This window comes from Gallus gallus, chromosome 1 (genome assembly GCF_016699485.2).
Source record: "Gallus gallus isolate bGalGal1 chromosome 1, bGalGal1.mat.broiler.GRCg7b, whole genome shotgun sequence".
In the NCBI taxonomy this organism is placed as follows: Eukaryota; Metazoa; Chordata; class Aves; order Galliformes; family Phasianidae; genus Gallus; species Gallus gallus.
Window position 1 is genome coordinate 84,477,393 of NC_052532.1, and position 16,942 is coordinate 84,494,334.

General features: G+C 42.3%; 1 protein-coding gene across 33 annotated transcripts in view; it reads left to right on the forward strand.

Annotated features, from left to right (window-relative positions):
• ST3GAL6 (ST3 beta-galactoside alpha-2,3-sialyltransferase 6) overlaps positions 1-16,942 on the forward strand; it is a 45,418-nt gene that overhangs the window by 9,815 nt on the left and 18,661 nt on the right. For 12 of the 33 annotated variants that reach the window (NM_204479.2, NM_001396133.1, XM_015295693.4 and 9 more), the window contains 5 exons: positions 7,746-7,845; positions 8,665-8,733; positions 10,117-10,194; positions 13,596-13,699; positions 14,974-15,037. In NM_204479.2, the coding sequence (NP_989810.2) occupies positions 7,757-7,845; positions 8,665-8,733; positions 10,117-10,194; positions 13,596-13,699; positions 14,974-15,037 (404 nt within the window). In that variant the 5' untranslated portion in view covers positions 7,746-7,756. Of the gene's footprint in view, positions 1-230; positions 2,835-3,059; positions 3,174-4,504; positions 7,496-7,525; positions 7,665-7,745; positions 7,846-8,664; positions 8,734-10,116; positions 10,195-13,595; positions 13,700-14,973; positions 15,038-16,942 lie in introns of those variants that run through there. The other 21 variants (NM_001396127.1, NM_001396135.1, XM_040703247.2 and 18 more) reach the window with 8 other exon arrangements.

Here is a 16,942-nt window from a genome sequence, read left to right on the forward strand (position 1 = left end):
TGGGTAACCAAAGGACTTGACCTTGAGCCTCTGATTCTGCAGGCACTCCTGACCCAACACCACTGGCTGTGAACGAGCAAGTGATGCTGTGGTGGGGTTTGTCTCTGTTAATTGTTTTCTGTTTTCTCAAGCATTGTGTAGTATATGTGCGCTTTCTTTTGTCTGTTTGTTCGCTTATGAGGGCCTGGAGAGGCAAAACTAGCCAAAACTATCATGCTTTATTTCTTCAGGAGGAGCAGCTGTCCTAAGCAACAGAAACAGTTTCAGTTTTGCATGCTGAGGTATGAGGAGAAAAGGACTTGAACTCCAGCCCCCAGAGTATGTTGCGAGACTTGTTTATATTCCAGTCTTTCTGGAAGAAGATCTGAAGGAAAAGGGAAAACATGGGCTGAGAAGGAGCCATGTTGGCCCTGCAGAGCGTGGGAGGAGCCTGCATGGACTCAGACCTCCCATTCCGTTTGTGTTTTGTTCTATTGGGTACGCATTGACACCTAGAATGCGTAATATATAAATGGGAGTCCATCTGAAGGCTGGCTAAAGCCTTAGGTATTAAATCCAGGAGAGTATAGCGGAGCTGGGGAAATCATTTTACAGCCTAATTGTGATAGGACAAGGGGGAATGGCTTTAAACTAAAAGGAGAAATTTAGATTAGATATTAGGAAGAAATTATTTATTCAGATAGTGATGAGGCTCTGGAACAGGCTGTCCGGAGACACTGTGGATGCCTCATTCCTGGGTGTGTTCGTTAAGCCTGGATGAGGCCCTAGACAGCCTGATTGGTGGGTTGGATCATGGCAGAGGGGTTGGAACTGGATCATCTTTAAGGTCCCTTTCAGCCCTGGGCCATTCTATGATCTTCTCATCAAGACTGTGCTACCTAATGCGTCTTCTTATTTTTTATTATTGTTTTACTTTTAGATGCAGTTAGAACTGGATTTATAGTGTTTGCTCTGATTAAAGCTTTGGGAGTTGAGAAAGCAGAACTATTTCTGCTCAGCTTATATGTGCTTTGGACTTTGCATAGGTTATAGATTAGCTTTTGACAGACCTCAGAGGTTTTTTGTGCTGCACTGGAGCTCCACTGCTGCTGGGCATGAGGATAAGTTCTTGTCAGCATTCAAATGCCCAGGAAGAACTTAAAAATAATAAAGAGAAGTTTTGGGAGAAGGCCTGTGGAGGGGCAGGACAGGCAAAGTGTATGAAAATCTGTTTCCAGCTTATGTGTATTTTTTTGCAGAAACTGGGCTTATCCTGACAGCCCTTATCTAGGGGCATAATCATAGGCAAAGAAGCTGAGACAATGGACTTGATCTTATTCTTGTTTGTGACTATCGGCAAGGTTTTGAAAATATATGATACTTGGAAAGTATCAATAAGATGAGAATCCAGGAGTTACTGTTTCTCTTCTTCCCCTCCAAAGCCACTGGTTGGATTTGGATCTCCCCAGGGCTGCCTTGTAGCCCCAAATTAGCAATGTTCAACTGTGCTGCAGAAGATACGTTACCTGTTGGAATGAGCCCTAAGCCATTTCAGAACATTACAGAATATTGTTTTCTTTCTTGGATGGGAAAAATAATTTGAAAACAGCAAACCAACTGGCTCTTTGATGCTTTCAGTTTTGATTACATCTACACCGTGCTACAGAGCATGGCTCCATGTTGACCTGTGTCAACCTGAGTCAAAATATTAGCTCAGATGGGAAGGGTCACCTACCAACCCCACTGTAGTCTCAAGCTGGAGGTAATATTTTCTGCCTCTCAGCAGGGCTAATTAGCTTGTCATGGAACCATTGCACCAGATGCTGTTACTATTTAAGGGCACGTTCAGTGGTAGCTGATGCCTGTGTTCTGCTGTGTTTCGCACATCAGGGTTTTCTGGCAGGATACTCTGGCTCATGCTTTGCACTGCTGTTTTTTCATCTCTAGAGCAGGTATTTGGTCTCAGTGGCAGTGAATTCAACATAGTTAGACCCCGAAGCAATATGTCTGTGAACCAGTGTGCATCACTAATTGCTTGGTACCCCTGAGCACAGGATCACAGCAGCCTGAGAGGCATATTCTTTTTGAGTAGGTCTAAAGAAAAGACCTCACACATGTACAAGACTGAGGTCAGTTATTATGTGTGTCTTGCTTTCCAACTAACAATCCAAAGAGTGAAAGCAACCTCTTTTTTTCTCTGCCCTGTTCCTTTTCATTGTTTCTGTTCCTATGCCTGCTGCAGGGCACCTAAAAACACTGCTGAGTGCCCAGGCAGATGGAAGAGGAGTAGACAAGGGCTGATGTCACTGAACAGACTGTGGAGAAACAGGAGGGAGGAGCAGGAGCCTGGGCCTTAGCGATAAGGCCAAGAGTAAATCAGGTCGTGTATGCCTTTGGAAGTTTCTGCTGAATTTTCCCTGTTTATAGCATAACTTATGGCTTGTGTCTCTTGCATGTGAGAGAAAGAGAGGCTACAACCTCATGTTTTACAGGTGTTGTCTGAAATGAACAAGGGCTTGGGTTTGGCTGGATCATGCCACCATACCTGCTTTCCTGTATTTGAAGGTGCTGGTGGGGATGAATTGAGTGAGGCTGGAGATGATGGTTTGGGTGTGGTGTGGGTGCTGTGTTGTCTGCTGTGTCCATAAACTATGCCCTTCCCTGGGCCTACCTGGAAGGAGGGACTGCCTGAGACTTCTGGAAGGAAGCCAACCTCTCTCTCTTCCACCAGCTGTCCCACATAAGTCAATGAAGATTGCTGGGTCAGAATACAATAGATGTTTTGACTGGACCTGAATTCCTTATCGACACATTTTAGCTGAAGGATATTCTTGCTTGGGAAAGGCGCTTGGCATGTAAGTAGGACTGGAGAATCACGTAAGAGCAAAAGTGATGCAGAAATCTTGGAGATTTTCAAGAGAAGTGAACCGAAATGGCACTTGACTATGAAAGATACAGGGAACAGCAACTTCAGCTGTTGTTTGATCCAGCTGGCAGGCATGCTTTGGCGAGGGGAAAAAAAGTACTTATGCCTGTAGCTGAGTCCTTAGAGAGAAGACCATCTTGCTACTTCTTTCCAGATCTTCTGCTGCTGTTGGAAAATAGCAAGCTTTACTGGAAGCTCCGAAACCCATTCTTTCTCTGGGAGATGACCATCTCTTCCCAAAGTAATTGGGATGCTGTGGAAGTAAATGGTGAGTTCTGTGTGCTGTAGGAGTGTGGAAGAAGGCTCTAGGTTTCAGAGTCAGAAAAATCTTTTCTGTGCTGTTTCTACTGCTTAGACCATCAGTGAGAGAGATGAGGGCAGAAGGAATCTGAAAATGCCTTATCTTCTGGAAACAGGTGGAATCTTCAGTCGCTACACATGGTTTGATGTTGGAAGTCCCCAGTGCCATTTTGTCAGAGAAAAACCTTAGTCCTATGGTGTGATTTTTCAGATCTTCAAGAGGAAGAATAACAGCTTTATTTTTGTGTTAGGAGGGGCAGGCTAGTCAGAAGTCTTTTCCACTTAAGGTACTTTTAAACTCAGCACTCCAAAACCAAATTATTGTTGCTACGGGCTTAAACATGTATTTTTAATTCAGAGTCGCTTTGCTGGGGTAATCCAATCTGCCTTTCTAATTTAAACTTAGTATTTCTGAGGAATTCTGTTTTGTAATAAACTAACATTGAAAGGGAGCGTTGGAAATGATGAGAAGCTTCCTTCCGAAAGTGTGTAAGGGAAGACAGTAGACTGACTCAACCATTTCAGTACCTTTAAGACTGCTGCAGCACTATTTTGTTGTCTGTTATGGTATTTCCTGGAAAATAAGGGAAATAATGAACTATGCTGCACATGCTAAAGGCAAGAGCTGGAAGAGTTAATGGTGAATGATGTATAGATGTAGCAGTAGAAATACATAGATGTGTCATCATATGCCCGCGTTTTGGCAGCTCAACTTGAGAAAAATGATCATGTGAGAACGGTGGCTTGTTTGTCATTCTGCTGTGGGGCTGTTTCATCACCTGTACGTGCTGACCAAAAGGAAACAGTACTGCAGGGCTGGCAATCGCAAGCACTTCTTTCTTTTTCTTTTTTTCCCTACTGTCCCTTTAAATTGCAAGGTCTACTCAACGCATGTTTTTAAGCTCGCTGCCCTTCCTCCCCCACAGCTACAAGGGTAGGAATGTGAGGCCTGAGTGAGCTGAGATTTTCATGCTGTCAGTTAATTGCAGCAGCAAGAAGTTAAACTGTCACAAGACTGGGTATGGAGCAAAGACTGTTATGAGTAGTACTTAATGTAGTAGCAGCCATTTCTTAGTTAGATATTTATTAATGGTTTACTTCCCTAATCCTCAAGGGTTCTTGGTAAAATAACTGGGATGGATGGCAAAGCTTCTAGCATTATTTTGCTAACAGTTTAGTGTTAAGCATGAAAGTAAAAAGAAGGCTTTATAGGAGTTAGGAAGGAAGGCGATCATAACGTGATCCTGTGGTTGTTTGATCAATCAGCTGTAGCTGCCTCTATGATTGTCCTTACCCTACAGTACAGCTCCATCAACTGCACGTGTAACTGTGCGTGAGGCTATGAAATACTGGCTCCTGTCAGATACAGCACTTACTGAAGTAGCAGAGTAAATACTAGTGTAAATAAGGGCGCACTTCTGGCAAGGATTTTGATTCCCTGCCTCCACAAAGGGGAAGAAAAAGGAGCCTCCAGGCTTATAGAGCGGATGTTCCATGTACCCAGTGCACCCCATGGTGGTTTGGTGGGGAGCTGGGGAGAGCGCCCTCCTGTCCCAAGGAGGTGTGGGCTGATCCTGGAGATCTCTTAATTCCATAACTGTTGGTCTTGCCGAATTCTGTCAGTACATTTCTGTCTTGGCTAGGGTGGGAAGTTGAGCAGCAGAAGTTAGATTCCTGTTGAAAAGCTATCATTATTCTTTTTTAAAAGCACTTATGCATCCAGTTGCTTGCTTGCTTTCAGGAAACTAGCATTGTGCATATCAGGTGCTTGCTGATATGCTGGCTTCCACACATCTGTCATCGTGTGCCATTGGAGGCTTTTTAGAAAGAAGAGAGAATTGAATAGTTGAGTTCCAGATTTGCCCTTCTTGCTTTACTTAACCTTGGTCAACCTTGACCTAAGGGCACCATGAGCTCTGTCAATTAGATAGATGAACTTAAATCTAGATGCCTAGTCTTGTAATAGGTAAGCTGGAACAAGACTCCATTTTACAACCAAAGCATATCTTTCCAATTCCCCGTTTTCTTGCATCTCTGACTGTGGGAATTTTCTAGTGCAATATTTGCATCACAGAAGTTTGTTTTCCCTTGTCTAACTTTCTGTAACAGTCATCTGTTTTAAAAAGGGGAAGGGAAAACACTGTCACTATTTAAAAATAAACTCATAATTTCTTCAGCAAACAAGGCAACGTTTCTATTTACTAAACCAGGTTAAGAAAGTCTTCACTTAAAAAAGGGTTTCCTTGATTACAGAGCTGTCTCCTCAAAGCCCTGAGTGAAGCCAGGCATCGGGGGATGGGATGGTGAGGAGACACTTATGTAATTAAAGGCCATTCTGTGTTCCTAAGAGCTGAGTTAGAAACACCCTTAATGATGCTACGTTTGTGTGCACGTGCCAGAATGAATGTCCTACATAAGATGCTGAAAGCTGTTACAGATTCCTTATGATCTTGTTTGAAGAACCATGATGACGTATTATTTTCGCTAATGCTTTGCAGACTCTATCAATATCTTTGTAAATATTTTACAGGAGCATTTTTTTTTCCTTTCTGTAAATAATACTGTTATGAACAGTATTTTTGATGCTAAGCGCTCCTTTACTGGGTAGCTTTGCCTTGTCTTTGTTACATGCAACTTAGTCTGACCTGTCAGCAAGGTTCTCTGTTAATGGAGCTTTATCACTTTACACTGAATTGGGGAAACCAGTGATACAATCAGCTGAACTGATTGAATTAGGGGGTAAAATGTAAACTGTTGATTTCCACCTGAGTGGTATATTTTAGCAATTATTTGCAGAGTAGGAGGACGCAAGAATGCCAACAATTATATGGAGAAAAAAAAAACCCACCAAACAACAAAACAGAACAGTATATTTTCCAAGTAAATGAGCCACTTGGTGCAGTTAACGAGACTTGACTAAAAAAGGTTGAAATGGTAATAACTGCCTCCTGTGGTATTCCATCCAGAAGAGAGCACGACAGCCCTGGGGGGTATACTTGAGATTGATAAGAATATAGCTTGCTCATTGTATGACTTTGTTAGTGGAGGACGCTGTCATAAAACCTTGCCGCTGACCCTACAGTTCAATCTCTGCAAAGGATGTAGAAACAAAATGAAATAATAAGGAAGTTGTTGGCTTTCTGCACTCACTGTGACAAATGGGTCACTGATAGGTATTTCTTCAGGGTGGAATCTGTGAATGGCAGTAGTTTGCTTTGTAACTTCTAAACATATTGCTATAGATCTCTTGGATTGCTCATACCTCGGGTTTTGTTGTCTTCGTGCTCTTAAGTGCAAGCTTAAAATGGCAGCAGCTCTAAATATTCTATGAAGGAATAGGGAATTAAAAAAATTGCCCCTGAAATCCACATCAGAAAGCCAAAGGGTTTGTTTTTGGGAAACACAGCAGTATGGTTGTTTGGATATGGCCTGCTCCTGTTGGGGAGCTGTTTGTCACCTTCGCTTTAAAATACATAAATGTGCAAGTAGGTGTTTATGCATCGTGCGCACCGAACCTGCTTTCCCTCACTGTGACAGGGGAGAGGTCAAAATAATAGAAGGATATAGCTCTCAAGTAAATTTCCACAGCAATTTGTGGCCAGCATGTCTATTTTGGACTTCGAAGAGGGTTAAGCAACAACGGTTCTTTCATAGCTCCTGAAAGGGCAGCTCAGTCTGTTAAGATGTGAGCAATGCAGAACTTTCCCCCTGCGTGTCTGTAGGAGCGCAAGCTTCTGGTATTTCTCTGGTTTTGTTTTACTAATCTGTGCAATGAGGTGAAAACTTGACTTGAAAAGCAAACATTTTCTCCAAAACTTACCGGTTCCTAAGTGCTTTCCACTGATTGGGTCCTAACTTCTCTCCCTTGCTGTACTGTGCATAAATGTAGTGTTATTCTTTTATTAAGCAGTGAAGCCTGGCCTGTGTCAGGAGCTGGAGAATGAGCAGGGCGTGAGGGTGTGAGCAGGCAGCTTCAGTGCAGCTTTAAATGACCAAAACCGGACTTTAAGAATATTCAGTAGTCCTTCAGAAGCCAGCAGCAATTTGTGGCAGATTCATCGGCGTCAGCCTATCTGCATCCTGCAGAGCGTGCATGCTGGTTTGGCTGCGTAATTATGAAAAAGGCAGTGGGTGGGGTAAGAAGGAAGAGGAGAACAGGGACCTGCAAAGGCTATCTTCTGTCCCATGAAGCTGATTTCTTTGGGATGCCAGTGGACAAAGTGGAGCTCCGGCTCTGACACACCCCTGGAAGAGCCTGTCTTTCTACACAGCCTTCATAGAGAACATAAAGTGAGCCTTTCTCAGTATTTGTGTTACTGTGCAGAGTAAGTTCATGTGTTAGGTGCAAAGCAGCATTCAACTCCTGTCACTGGGACTCACTTTGAGAGATCAGATTGCAATGGTCCCCTGTCAAATTTGTGATGATGGAGAATGGCTGTAATAATGGTGGTTTCCTTCCGTAGGTTGCAAGGTGTTTCATGAAAGTTCATTTTGATATTGTAACTTGGATTTAAATTTCTTGTTTTCTTTCTTATTTCAGGTCTACCAGTCATGAAACGAATTCTTCTGTTTTTCATCCTGGCTGCTGCTGTTATGTACGGTATATTGCATGGAAATCTGTGGAGAAATAACTTCTACTGGTATGGTGACACTTTGTTCACTTATAGTGCTAATACCCTCATGGCTGTATGAGATACATGGCTGTTGCAAAAACGGTTGTCTATGAGTAATAGATAGAAAGGGTGATTACTGTGGGTGTATATGTGTTCCTGTTTTTTTTTGTTTTTTTTTTTCCTGTTATGTGTTCTTTGGTTTTGGTTTTGCTTTTTTTGTGGGTACGGTGAGGGAATGAATGTGATTGCTCTGTCCTGTCACCCTTCCTCTCATGTCATTTTTAAGCCTAGCAGGCAGCGTGTAGCTAGATTTATGGAGAGTTAAAGTCCTCAAAGATAGGAAGCCACTCTGGGTTCCATGAAAACAGGTGCTCCTGTGATGAGAAAGGTCTTATTTGTGCATCACGTGTCTGCGTTGTGTCCACTCCTGCCTTGTATGTTTAGCGTTAGCTTGCAACCATAGATAAATGACATGGGAGTGACCTGCCCCACACAAGAGAATGAATATCTGCATGCGGAGCGAGCACTTTCTTGCAAAACTGAAGCTTACCAAGTCCCATAGGCAAAATTCTGGAAGGTGAGCCCTTGCTGTCTCCAGGGCACACAGGACAGGTGGCCTGGGACCTAAACTTATTGCACAAGTTGAGTTTCCATGGGAGTTTGCACTGGTGTGACCAGGGCTGACAGTTGTGTTTGTGTTATGAAGACTATCGTGATGGCTTTTAACAGTAGTGTTTGGCTTACTTGCGTTTATCTCACTTAGAGCATACAGTTGATATGAATGGCTCTCTGTTGTGGTTTCTGTATATAGCAAACCTCAGTGTTACACCATTTCCCCTTTTGCAGGATTAGCTTTTATGGACAGACTTCTTCTGTGAGGGGTCCTTCTTCCAGTGAGGCTAGTGGAGTTACCCAGTAAGTTCAGCAGCTGAGTGTTTTTTGTGTGTGGTCTTGTTTTTGTTTTTGTGTTGGTTTTTCTCTTTCCTTCTGGTTTTTGGACAAGTGGGAGGGAGTGAGTCTGAAATCCATAGCCTCAGTTCAACTGGTCTTTGTATAATTGTGCCCATTGAGTGTTAGGAACATAACTGTAGCATGTCTGGCAGAAAGGATCCTAGAATCGTTTTGAGTAGGGAGGCACCTCTAATGCCCATCTAGTCCAACTCCTCTGCAATGAACAGGGACTTCTACGGCTAGATCAGGTTGCTCAAAGGAATTTGTTCATATTTCCAGTGTTTATTTAATATTTATGGCCGCTTAACTGTGGCTGTCTGTAGAAAGCAGAGAATTGTTGAAAGGATGTTTGTTTGAAAGTTGAAAGAATGTACAGCTTCCAAAGTTGCGCAACTCAGAGTTAAATATGAGTTAAAATTACAGCTGTGAGAGCAACGAGTGTGTTTAATTTTAGGAAATCAGAGATGTAGTTCATTTGTGTGATATGCAATTGCTTGTATAAGCAAATCCTGCACTGGTAAATTCCTGCAATTAGGTTTATGAGACTAATGAGAGCCTGTGCTAAAACTTGAAAGAAGGTCTCCGTTACCTCTGAAGCTATCTTGCTTAAAATGCTGTCTGTGAGGTTGGTGCTGGAAAGCAATGAGCTGACCAGCTGATCCATTTCACAGGATACTTTCTCGGTGTCAGTATTCACATGACAACTTGAGGTTACTGAAAGCAATTAACCTTAATGGTCTGCATGACTTGTGGCTCTAATGTGGTGTTTTCATCCTTCTGTTCCTAATGCAACCCAGATGCAGGCTTTGCTCTCACTGAACTTTACCCTCCCTTCCGGGCTTCATGCTCTCCTTAAAGAAGCTAAAGCACAGAGCTGGGAATGTGTCTAGAAATATAAGTCTTGGCTTTCTAGCCTCATTATGAGGGAATGACTTATCTTCATGCAATTTAATTTTCCTTGAAGCACCCTACAAGGTTCCCCTCTCCTCTCTGGGGAGTGCTGGTGCAGCTGTCTTGTAGGCTGCAGGGGTGATTCAGCTGAGCTGTGCTGCTTCTCTCTGTGTAGGTCTGAGAACTAACCTCTGCTTATGGCTGCTTTAGGTGCTGCCTAGCAAGGGAAGCTGAGGGCCCTTGGAGCAGCACTGTGCAGTAAAAGCCTTACTAGTGACAATAATTGTATCACAATCAGAGGACCAATCTTTGTGATACCAGCAAAGGCCAAATTTTTCCATTTGCACAGCGTTAACTCAGTAATCAGCTTGCTAGTCTTGGTTGTCTGAGTTTCCCTACCTTGTTGCTGCTACCTGCTACTACTCTTATTATTTTTCTGAAATTCTTCTCTTGTAGGTTGCCACCTACGGCTGTGGAGAGAAGGAACGCCCTAAACACTTGCACTCTGAAACCAGCATTTGAATCTTTACTGGAGTAAGTACTCTGGGAGGAGTGGAGAGATGGAAAGGTGGTACTGACTTAGGTAGAAATATTTCTTATTTATGTGTTCTGAACTATTTCACATTTTGATTTTTGTAAGTACATCTTCTGAGTTTGTATTTTTTTTTCTGGCTATTTTTTAAATTGTCGTTATTTAACATCACAGAGATGCAGCACAAATAACTCAATTTGCTCTTGTATATATTGCATAAATAAATACCACTTCATGTATTGTAGCTAGTAACAGTGAAACTAGTTTCTTGATCAAAAAACAAGCCCTTATTTTTTCCTCCCTGTTCATGCTTTTCTCATGGAAGAAACCTTTGCATCCAAGGCTAAAACTCAGTTATTTTGCTGTGAAGAGCCTTGAATTAAGATGAAGGGTTTTTTTGATAGGTAAGAACTTCTTTAGCAATCAGGAGCCGGAGAAGTTTTGAAAGTCTCTTCCTTTTATTTTTTCTTTTCCCCGAAGAGAAGAGTTATGAAATGTGCAAAAGTTTCATTCAGTCTTTAATGCAATAGGCTTTCTTTTCCCCTAACTTTTAGTGGATTTTTAATTTTAGTGAAATTCAGTTTTTGTGAAGCTTGGAGTAGTTCACAGCTTTGTTCCTCTGATGGGTGCTGTTGAATTGCGTGTACCTGTCCTTTGCTTTAAGATAACAAAATAAACTTCCCTTCCGTAAGAAGCATTCAACTGAAAAAGAGAGCTTCTACCCAAAACATAGGAGATGTCTGATCACAGAAGTGCATCCAAGATGTCTGCGAGGGAATACTGGTAGTTTTTATTATTAGAAGTGTGTCTTAAAGATCAAAGAAGTGCTGCAGGGGCAGAAGCAGACAAGGCGTATTGTTGGCTTTGACTCTGTGTTTTATCTGAGCAAGCATTGAGTGTGGCCCAAGAAAAGCTTGGGAAGATGTTTAGATCAAGTCCTGGCCAAGGGACTCTTAAAAGATGCCATTATTACTTCTTTTTTTTTTTCTTTTAAGGTCCTTTTTGTGTACAAGGAAGCAGGACTTTAAAATAATAATAGCATTGAATCAAAGAACATTCAAGGATCTTGAGCTTCCTCTTCCTCAAAGTTTGCTATCCCTTAGTCGGTGGGTCTTGGTTAGCTGCTTTGCTCAGAGAGACTGCCCGAAGTTCCTTGCCTACTGCATTCCCAGGCTGTCCTGGTGACAGGCACAGCAGGGTAGATCAGCTCCTGATCAAAGAGGCAGGGGAGGACTTGGAAATGCACCCTCCTCCTCTTCTAGAGGGAGGTTCAGAGCGAGAACTGAGTATCTTGGATATTTCCATAGCTCCTTTACAGAAATAGCTTCTGTGAGCTGAAGATCTGGTCTGTACACTTTGTAATAGCCTCAGGATGTTCAAGGGATGTCTAACCTGGTCAAATTATTTATTGGAAAAGAACCAGTGCTAGAAGAGCTAGAATTAAGAGTCCCTTTGCAGTAGGTAAATTATTTATTATGGCTAAGCTTACCATCTGCTTTTGAACAGCAAAGCAAGTTACTAATTTAGTATGGACACTTAGTGCAGAATGTCTCAAAGATAGCTGATCTGCTTGGTTAACCTATAGCCCAGTTTTTGGTATGTAGAGTAGTTCTTGTTTTTATTTTCGCATACCTTCTGAATATGTGGAACTTAAAGAATGAAACACTTGATTTGTGGGACTGTTAGAGGGAGGTGTGCGTATGTATGCAGCTATTAATATTCTTAATGGAGTAACAAGTCACGTGCTGACTGTGGCAGCATTCCATTTTTCTCCCTGTAGCTGCATACTTGTGTTTACATTTTAATACATTTTTTAAGACCTCGTATGCAGGATCTCTGAAAAGTCAGCTAGTTCGATGAGCACAACTTAACTGTGAGGTGAATCTGAGGGCATGGTAGCATGTGGCAGGATTTGGACTGATTCATTCATTTGTCTTGGTATTTGGCAGATAGAATAACAGTCCCTTCCCTGCTGTAAAATAACCCTTGGCTGTGGCTGTTGCCTTTTGAAAAAGTGACCTGTTCTTGATCTTGAATACATCTTGATGCCTTCCTGTTCCAGTTTACAGGAGGAATGTGTTTTTTGAGGGAAATGTTGTGATTCCCATGCACTGTGCTTCCCACTACAGAGCAATTGTGACACACATGGAATGGTCTCCTTTCAGACAGTGCTGTGTCACAAGGTGTGCTGCAGGAACATACCCTATGTGGGTGGGACCCCTCCTGTTGTTAGTCCAAACCAAAATGGAAACTACATACCTTTTTGCTGTGTGGATCTACTCCTCTTGTCCCCAAGTAGTTAATAATGCCAATGCAGCCATAAAGTCATCTTTATTTGAAATGAGTGCACTTCTCCTGGAGAATCCAGCTTATTTGAGATAATATTTTCAAGTTAAAATATGGGGACTGCTCTGAAAGTAATGCCTCCTATTTTATTATTATGTTGGCCCACACTGTCAGGGGCAGTTGTTGGTGGGATGGCAGTAGAGGCTGAACCTTCCCACCAATATTCCCTTACATGTTGTTGCCATGTGACAGATGGCAACAGAGGGGCAGTTTGACAGAATGACATCTGACATGGGAGTGCAGATGAAGCAAAGGTGCATCACTGAATTCCTCCATCTGGAAAAAGGCCCCCACTGACACTTGATGAACGTTTCTGGAGACCAAACAGTGGGTGTGAGCTCAGTGAGGCAGTGGGTGGTGCGTTCAGCACTGGTGACAGCAACAGTGGTCACCTCCACAAGTGGAGATTTTGACAAGTGCAGCATGCAGGCTCGTGTTCCTCACTGGTGGAAATGGATGACTAATGGTGATGACTGTTGAAAAATATTGTTTTGTGGCTGAGAACTGCTTCTATCAAATACTGTTATTTTGCTCCTTGTATCTGTTGTAGTTTCTGTGGAAATTATGAGGAGGCATTACTTTTGGAGTGATCTGCCTCAAGTCCTGTCCTTTCTTATTTAACTGTAGTATATAATAATAATTTTCATGGTTTTCTTGCTGTCTCTATTGCTTTCTTTTTTTTTTCCATCAGTGTGATTATTTACTTTTTATACCAGAAGTAACTCATTGTCTTACTGGGTTACAGTTTCTATCAAAGATGCAGTCTCATGGTGTGAGCTCTTTCACTGCACAGAATTTTAATGAATTTGCATAACTTATACTAGCAGAGAGGGCCTTTTATCTCACTTCCCACAGAACTTTTCATCATAAAATCTTCCCCTTTTCTGTCACCTGTTTTCTTTCCCTGTGATCATGAGTTTTTGTTTAAAACTTGATGATACTTAGCTGTTTCAAGTAGGGCTAGAAAGTATTTTTAAAAGCAACTACAGGAATTATTCATTTATTCAAATACACCCTGGGGCTTTTTGAAACTTCTTGTTTTTTTTCTCTTCTGCAGTGTTGAGAAAATATACCCGTTCCTGTGTGCCAGTGATTTTATCAGAGTGGCAGAGTACCATGGAAGTGATAAGTTCGAGCTACCTTATGGAATAAAGAGAGCAGGTTTGTGTTCCCTGTGTAGCTGTTTATTTTTAAATGGAAACACCTACGTGTCATGTAAGGCCATCTCAGTCTGCGGGCCTGGTGTTTCCTTGTCACTGATGTTAGTGCTTTTGGGGCACTTACGTCACCTAATGGTTTTGTTTCATTTCTCTGACCTCAAACCTTCTGTCTCTTAATGAAGAAATGAAGTGCTGCAGGGAAGAGAGTTCTCCCTCTTGTGAAAGAAGCTTCAAAAAAGTGGGAGTGAGGGAGGGTGGAGTTTATTCAACTTCCTTTCCTTGGTAGGTGGGCTAAAATCCTGAAGATAATTAGCTAGTGTTTCGTTAGGGAAAACTTCAGCTTACTAAGAGTGAAGGTTCAATCAGAACACCAAAGCTGATCAAGGTACAGAGTCCTATTGAGGTAAATGCTCTCCCACTTGAGGCAGTTACATCAATGTTTCCCTTCTACAGGACTGGCTTCTCCCACTGAGTGGTATCACCAGGGCTGCAGAGGGTAGTTCCACCACTGTGTGGCTGCTGCACCCATGCAGCATTTGCTTACTCGTGTCTGTGTTGGTTGAGGCAAAGTAGATGGGGTTGGAGAACCCAGGGCATTAGGTATCCTTTTGAAAAGGGCTGTAAATCTCAAGTAGCCTCAGAGTTTAATGTTGATCACTGTACTGTCTTAGTACCCACGCAAATTTGGGCTTAAGCCTCTTTCTTTGCCCTCCATCAGTGTAACAAGGATAGTGCATTTTCCTGCAACTCTGAAATTGTGATGAGGGAAAATACATTTGAGACTGAGAGTCCTTCAGACTATCTCAGTGAGAAACACGTGAGTGTCCAGCAGGCATGTGCCTATGGGATTAGGCTGGAGAGGTACTTCTGCCCGTATATTTCTTCGTGAGCACAGTTTGGTTTGATACCTTCTCCCAGAATGTGTACTACAGTTCCTGTCCTTAGCTCAGTGGTCAAAGCTGCATCTGCTTCAGCAGAAGGTGGGAGGAATAAAAAAGGTCATGAAATCTCTTCCAATGTTTGCTTACTTGTAGCTAGAATTGTTTTGGGTGCAAATCCTATGCTGTGTTCCAGCAGTGAAGTGTGGAGTCAGGAAAAGCTTCCAAGAGAGCAGCTCTGATAAACTTGAATTTTTGAAGAGGTTTTATTTTTGAGTTCTTTCGAATAGCGCATAAAAACTACTGTGTCTGAAACGGCTGTAGTCATGTTGACATAATTTTTTACTGCAAAGCACTGAATATTTTAATTAAAATCTTCTCTATGTTTGCTTTCCAGAACAATTTTTTCGTTCAGCCCTTTCAAAACTGCAAAATTGTGGACTGTCCAACAAAGACGACACGTGAGATGTTCTTCTTCTACTGGTTTTGTTCCTTGCATTTTCAATATTTGGTATTTATCAGAAAAGTGTCAGTGATGTTATCCTGAATTTGCATAAGTTAGGTACGATGTGAATCTAACCTACAGTGTCCAAGCAGTACGTAACTGTTTCCAAGGGTTAAAAAAGTTTAGTTTTAAACAATTATAGTACAGGTATACAAAAACATTTTTTCCAGTGAGGGAGATTAAAATTCTGGATCTTTTTTTCCTAAGTGCTGTAGGATTTTGCTATCTGAACCCAGTTCCAGCTTTTTCAACTCTTTTTATACTCAAGAAAAGAGAAACTTACACCCTTAAATTTGTATACAATCTCTTTCAAAGTCATTACTGGTGTAAGTATATTACTCTTACCATCTTTGCATAACTTAAATATTTTCAGAAGACTGGAAATTGACTGTTTCTAAACAAGAAATCTTACTCAAATTCCCATGTTACTGTATCTGCTGCCCTGGTGCAAATACTTATTCGTATATAAGTTCAGCTTCCTTTTCCCATAAATGACTTCATTGTATTCCCAAAGGAGGCTTACGCAGCCGGGAAAGATCTTTCCTGGCAGTCTGGGAGTAACCAGAATTTGGCACAGGGTGGAGCATGCCCTTGATAACTCATTTTCTGTTTGTTAGATTGTCTTGTTTGAATTTTGGATAAAAGCCACTTCTGCTAAGATTGTTTTGTGTGGTTCTTTTTTGAAGGTAGTCTTTTTTGTGTATATGTATGTTTTCTCTTGGTTTTTTCTTTTTTTTTGGGGGGGGGGGGGGGGGGGGGGGTAGGGTGATAGGGTTGGCAAGTCCACTAAAATTATGTGTTTACCAAGTGACGCAAATGATTTTTTTAAACTTGCAGTCAAGCAAATCATAGAATGACTTGGGTTGGAAGGGACCTTAAAGATCATTTAGTTCCAGCCTTTCCCTGCTGTGGGCGGAGCTGCTAACCACTGCATCGGGCTGACCAGAAACCCGTACAACTTGACCTTGAACACTTCCAGGAATGGGGTATCCACAACTTCTCTTGGCAGCCTGTTCCAGTGCCATACCACTCCCTAAATAAAATATTTTCCACTGTCATCTAATATAAATTTCCCCTGTTTTAGTTTAAAACTCTTCCCTCTTGTCCTATCACTATCAGACCATGTAGAAAGTCAGTCTCCTTCCTGCTTATAAGCTCCCTTTAGATACTGGAATGCCACAATGAGGTCTCCCTGGAGCCTCCTTCAAGCTAAACAAGCCCAACTTCCTCAACCTGTCCTAGTAAGAGAGGTGCTCTAGCCCTCTGATCATCTTTGTGGCCCCCCTCTTGACCTGTTCCAACATCTCCACATTTTTCCTGTGCTGAGGGCTCCAGGCCTGGACACTGCGCTCCGTATGGGGCCTTGTGAGAGTAGAGTAGAAGGGGACAATTGCCTCTGTCCTCCTGCTGGCCACCTCCCTTTGGATGCAGCCCAAGATACTGTTTGACTTCTGGGCTGCAAATGCATGCTGCTGGCTCATGTCCAGTTTTTCATCCACCAGGACCCCAAGTGCTTCTCTGCAGGGCTGCTCTCAATTCATTCTTCTTCTTCTGTGTACATACCTGGTGGGATTGCCCCAGCCCATGTGCAGTATCTTGCACTTAGCCTCTTTTAATCTCATTAGACTCACATGGACCCACATTTCAAGCTTGACCAGGTCCATTTGGATGGCATCCTTTCCTTCTATTGTATCAACTGCACCACCCAGCTTGGTGTTGTCCGCAGTTTATCCAGTTTAGGGATAAAGATGTAGTGAGAGAGCATGTCAAGCATCTTGCATAAGTCTAGGTGCATGACATCAGTTGTCCTTCTCTGATCCACTGATGCCGTCACTCCATCATAGAAGGTCAGCAGACTGGG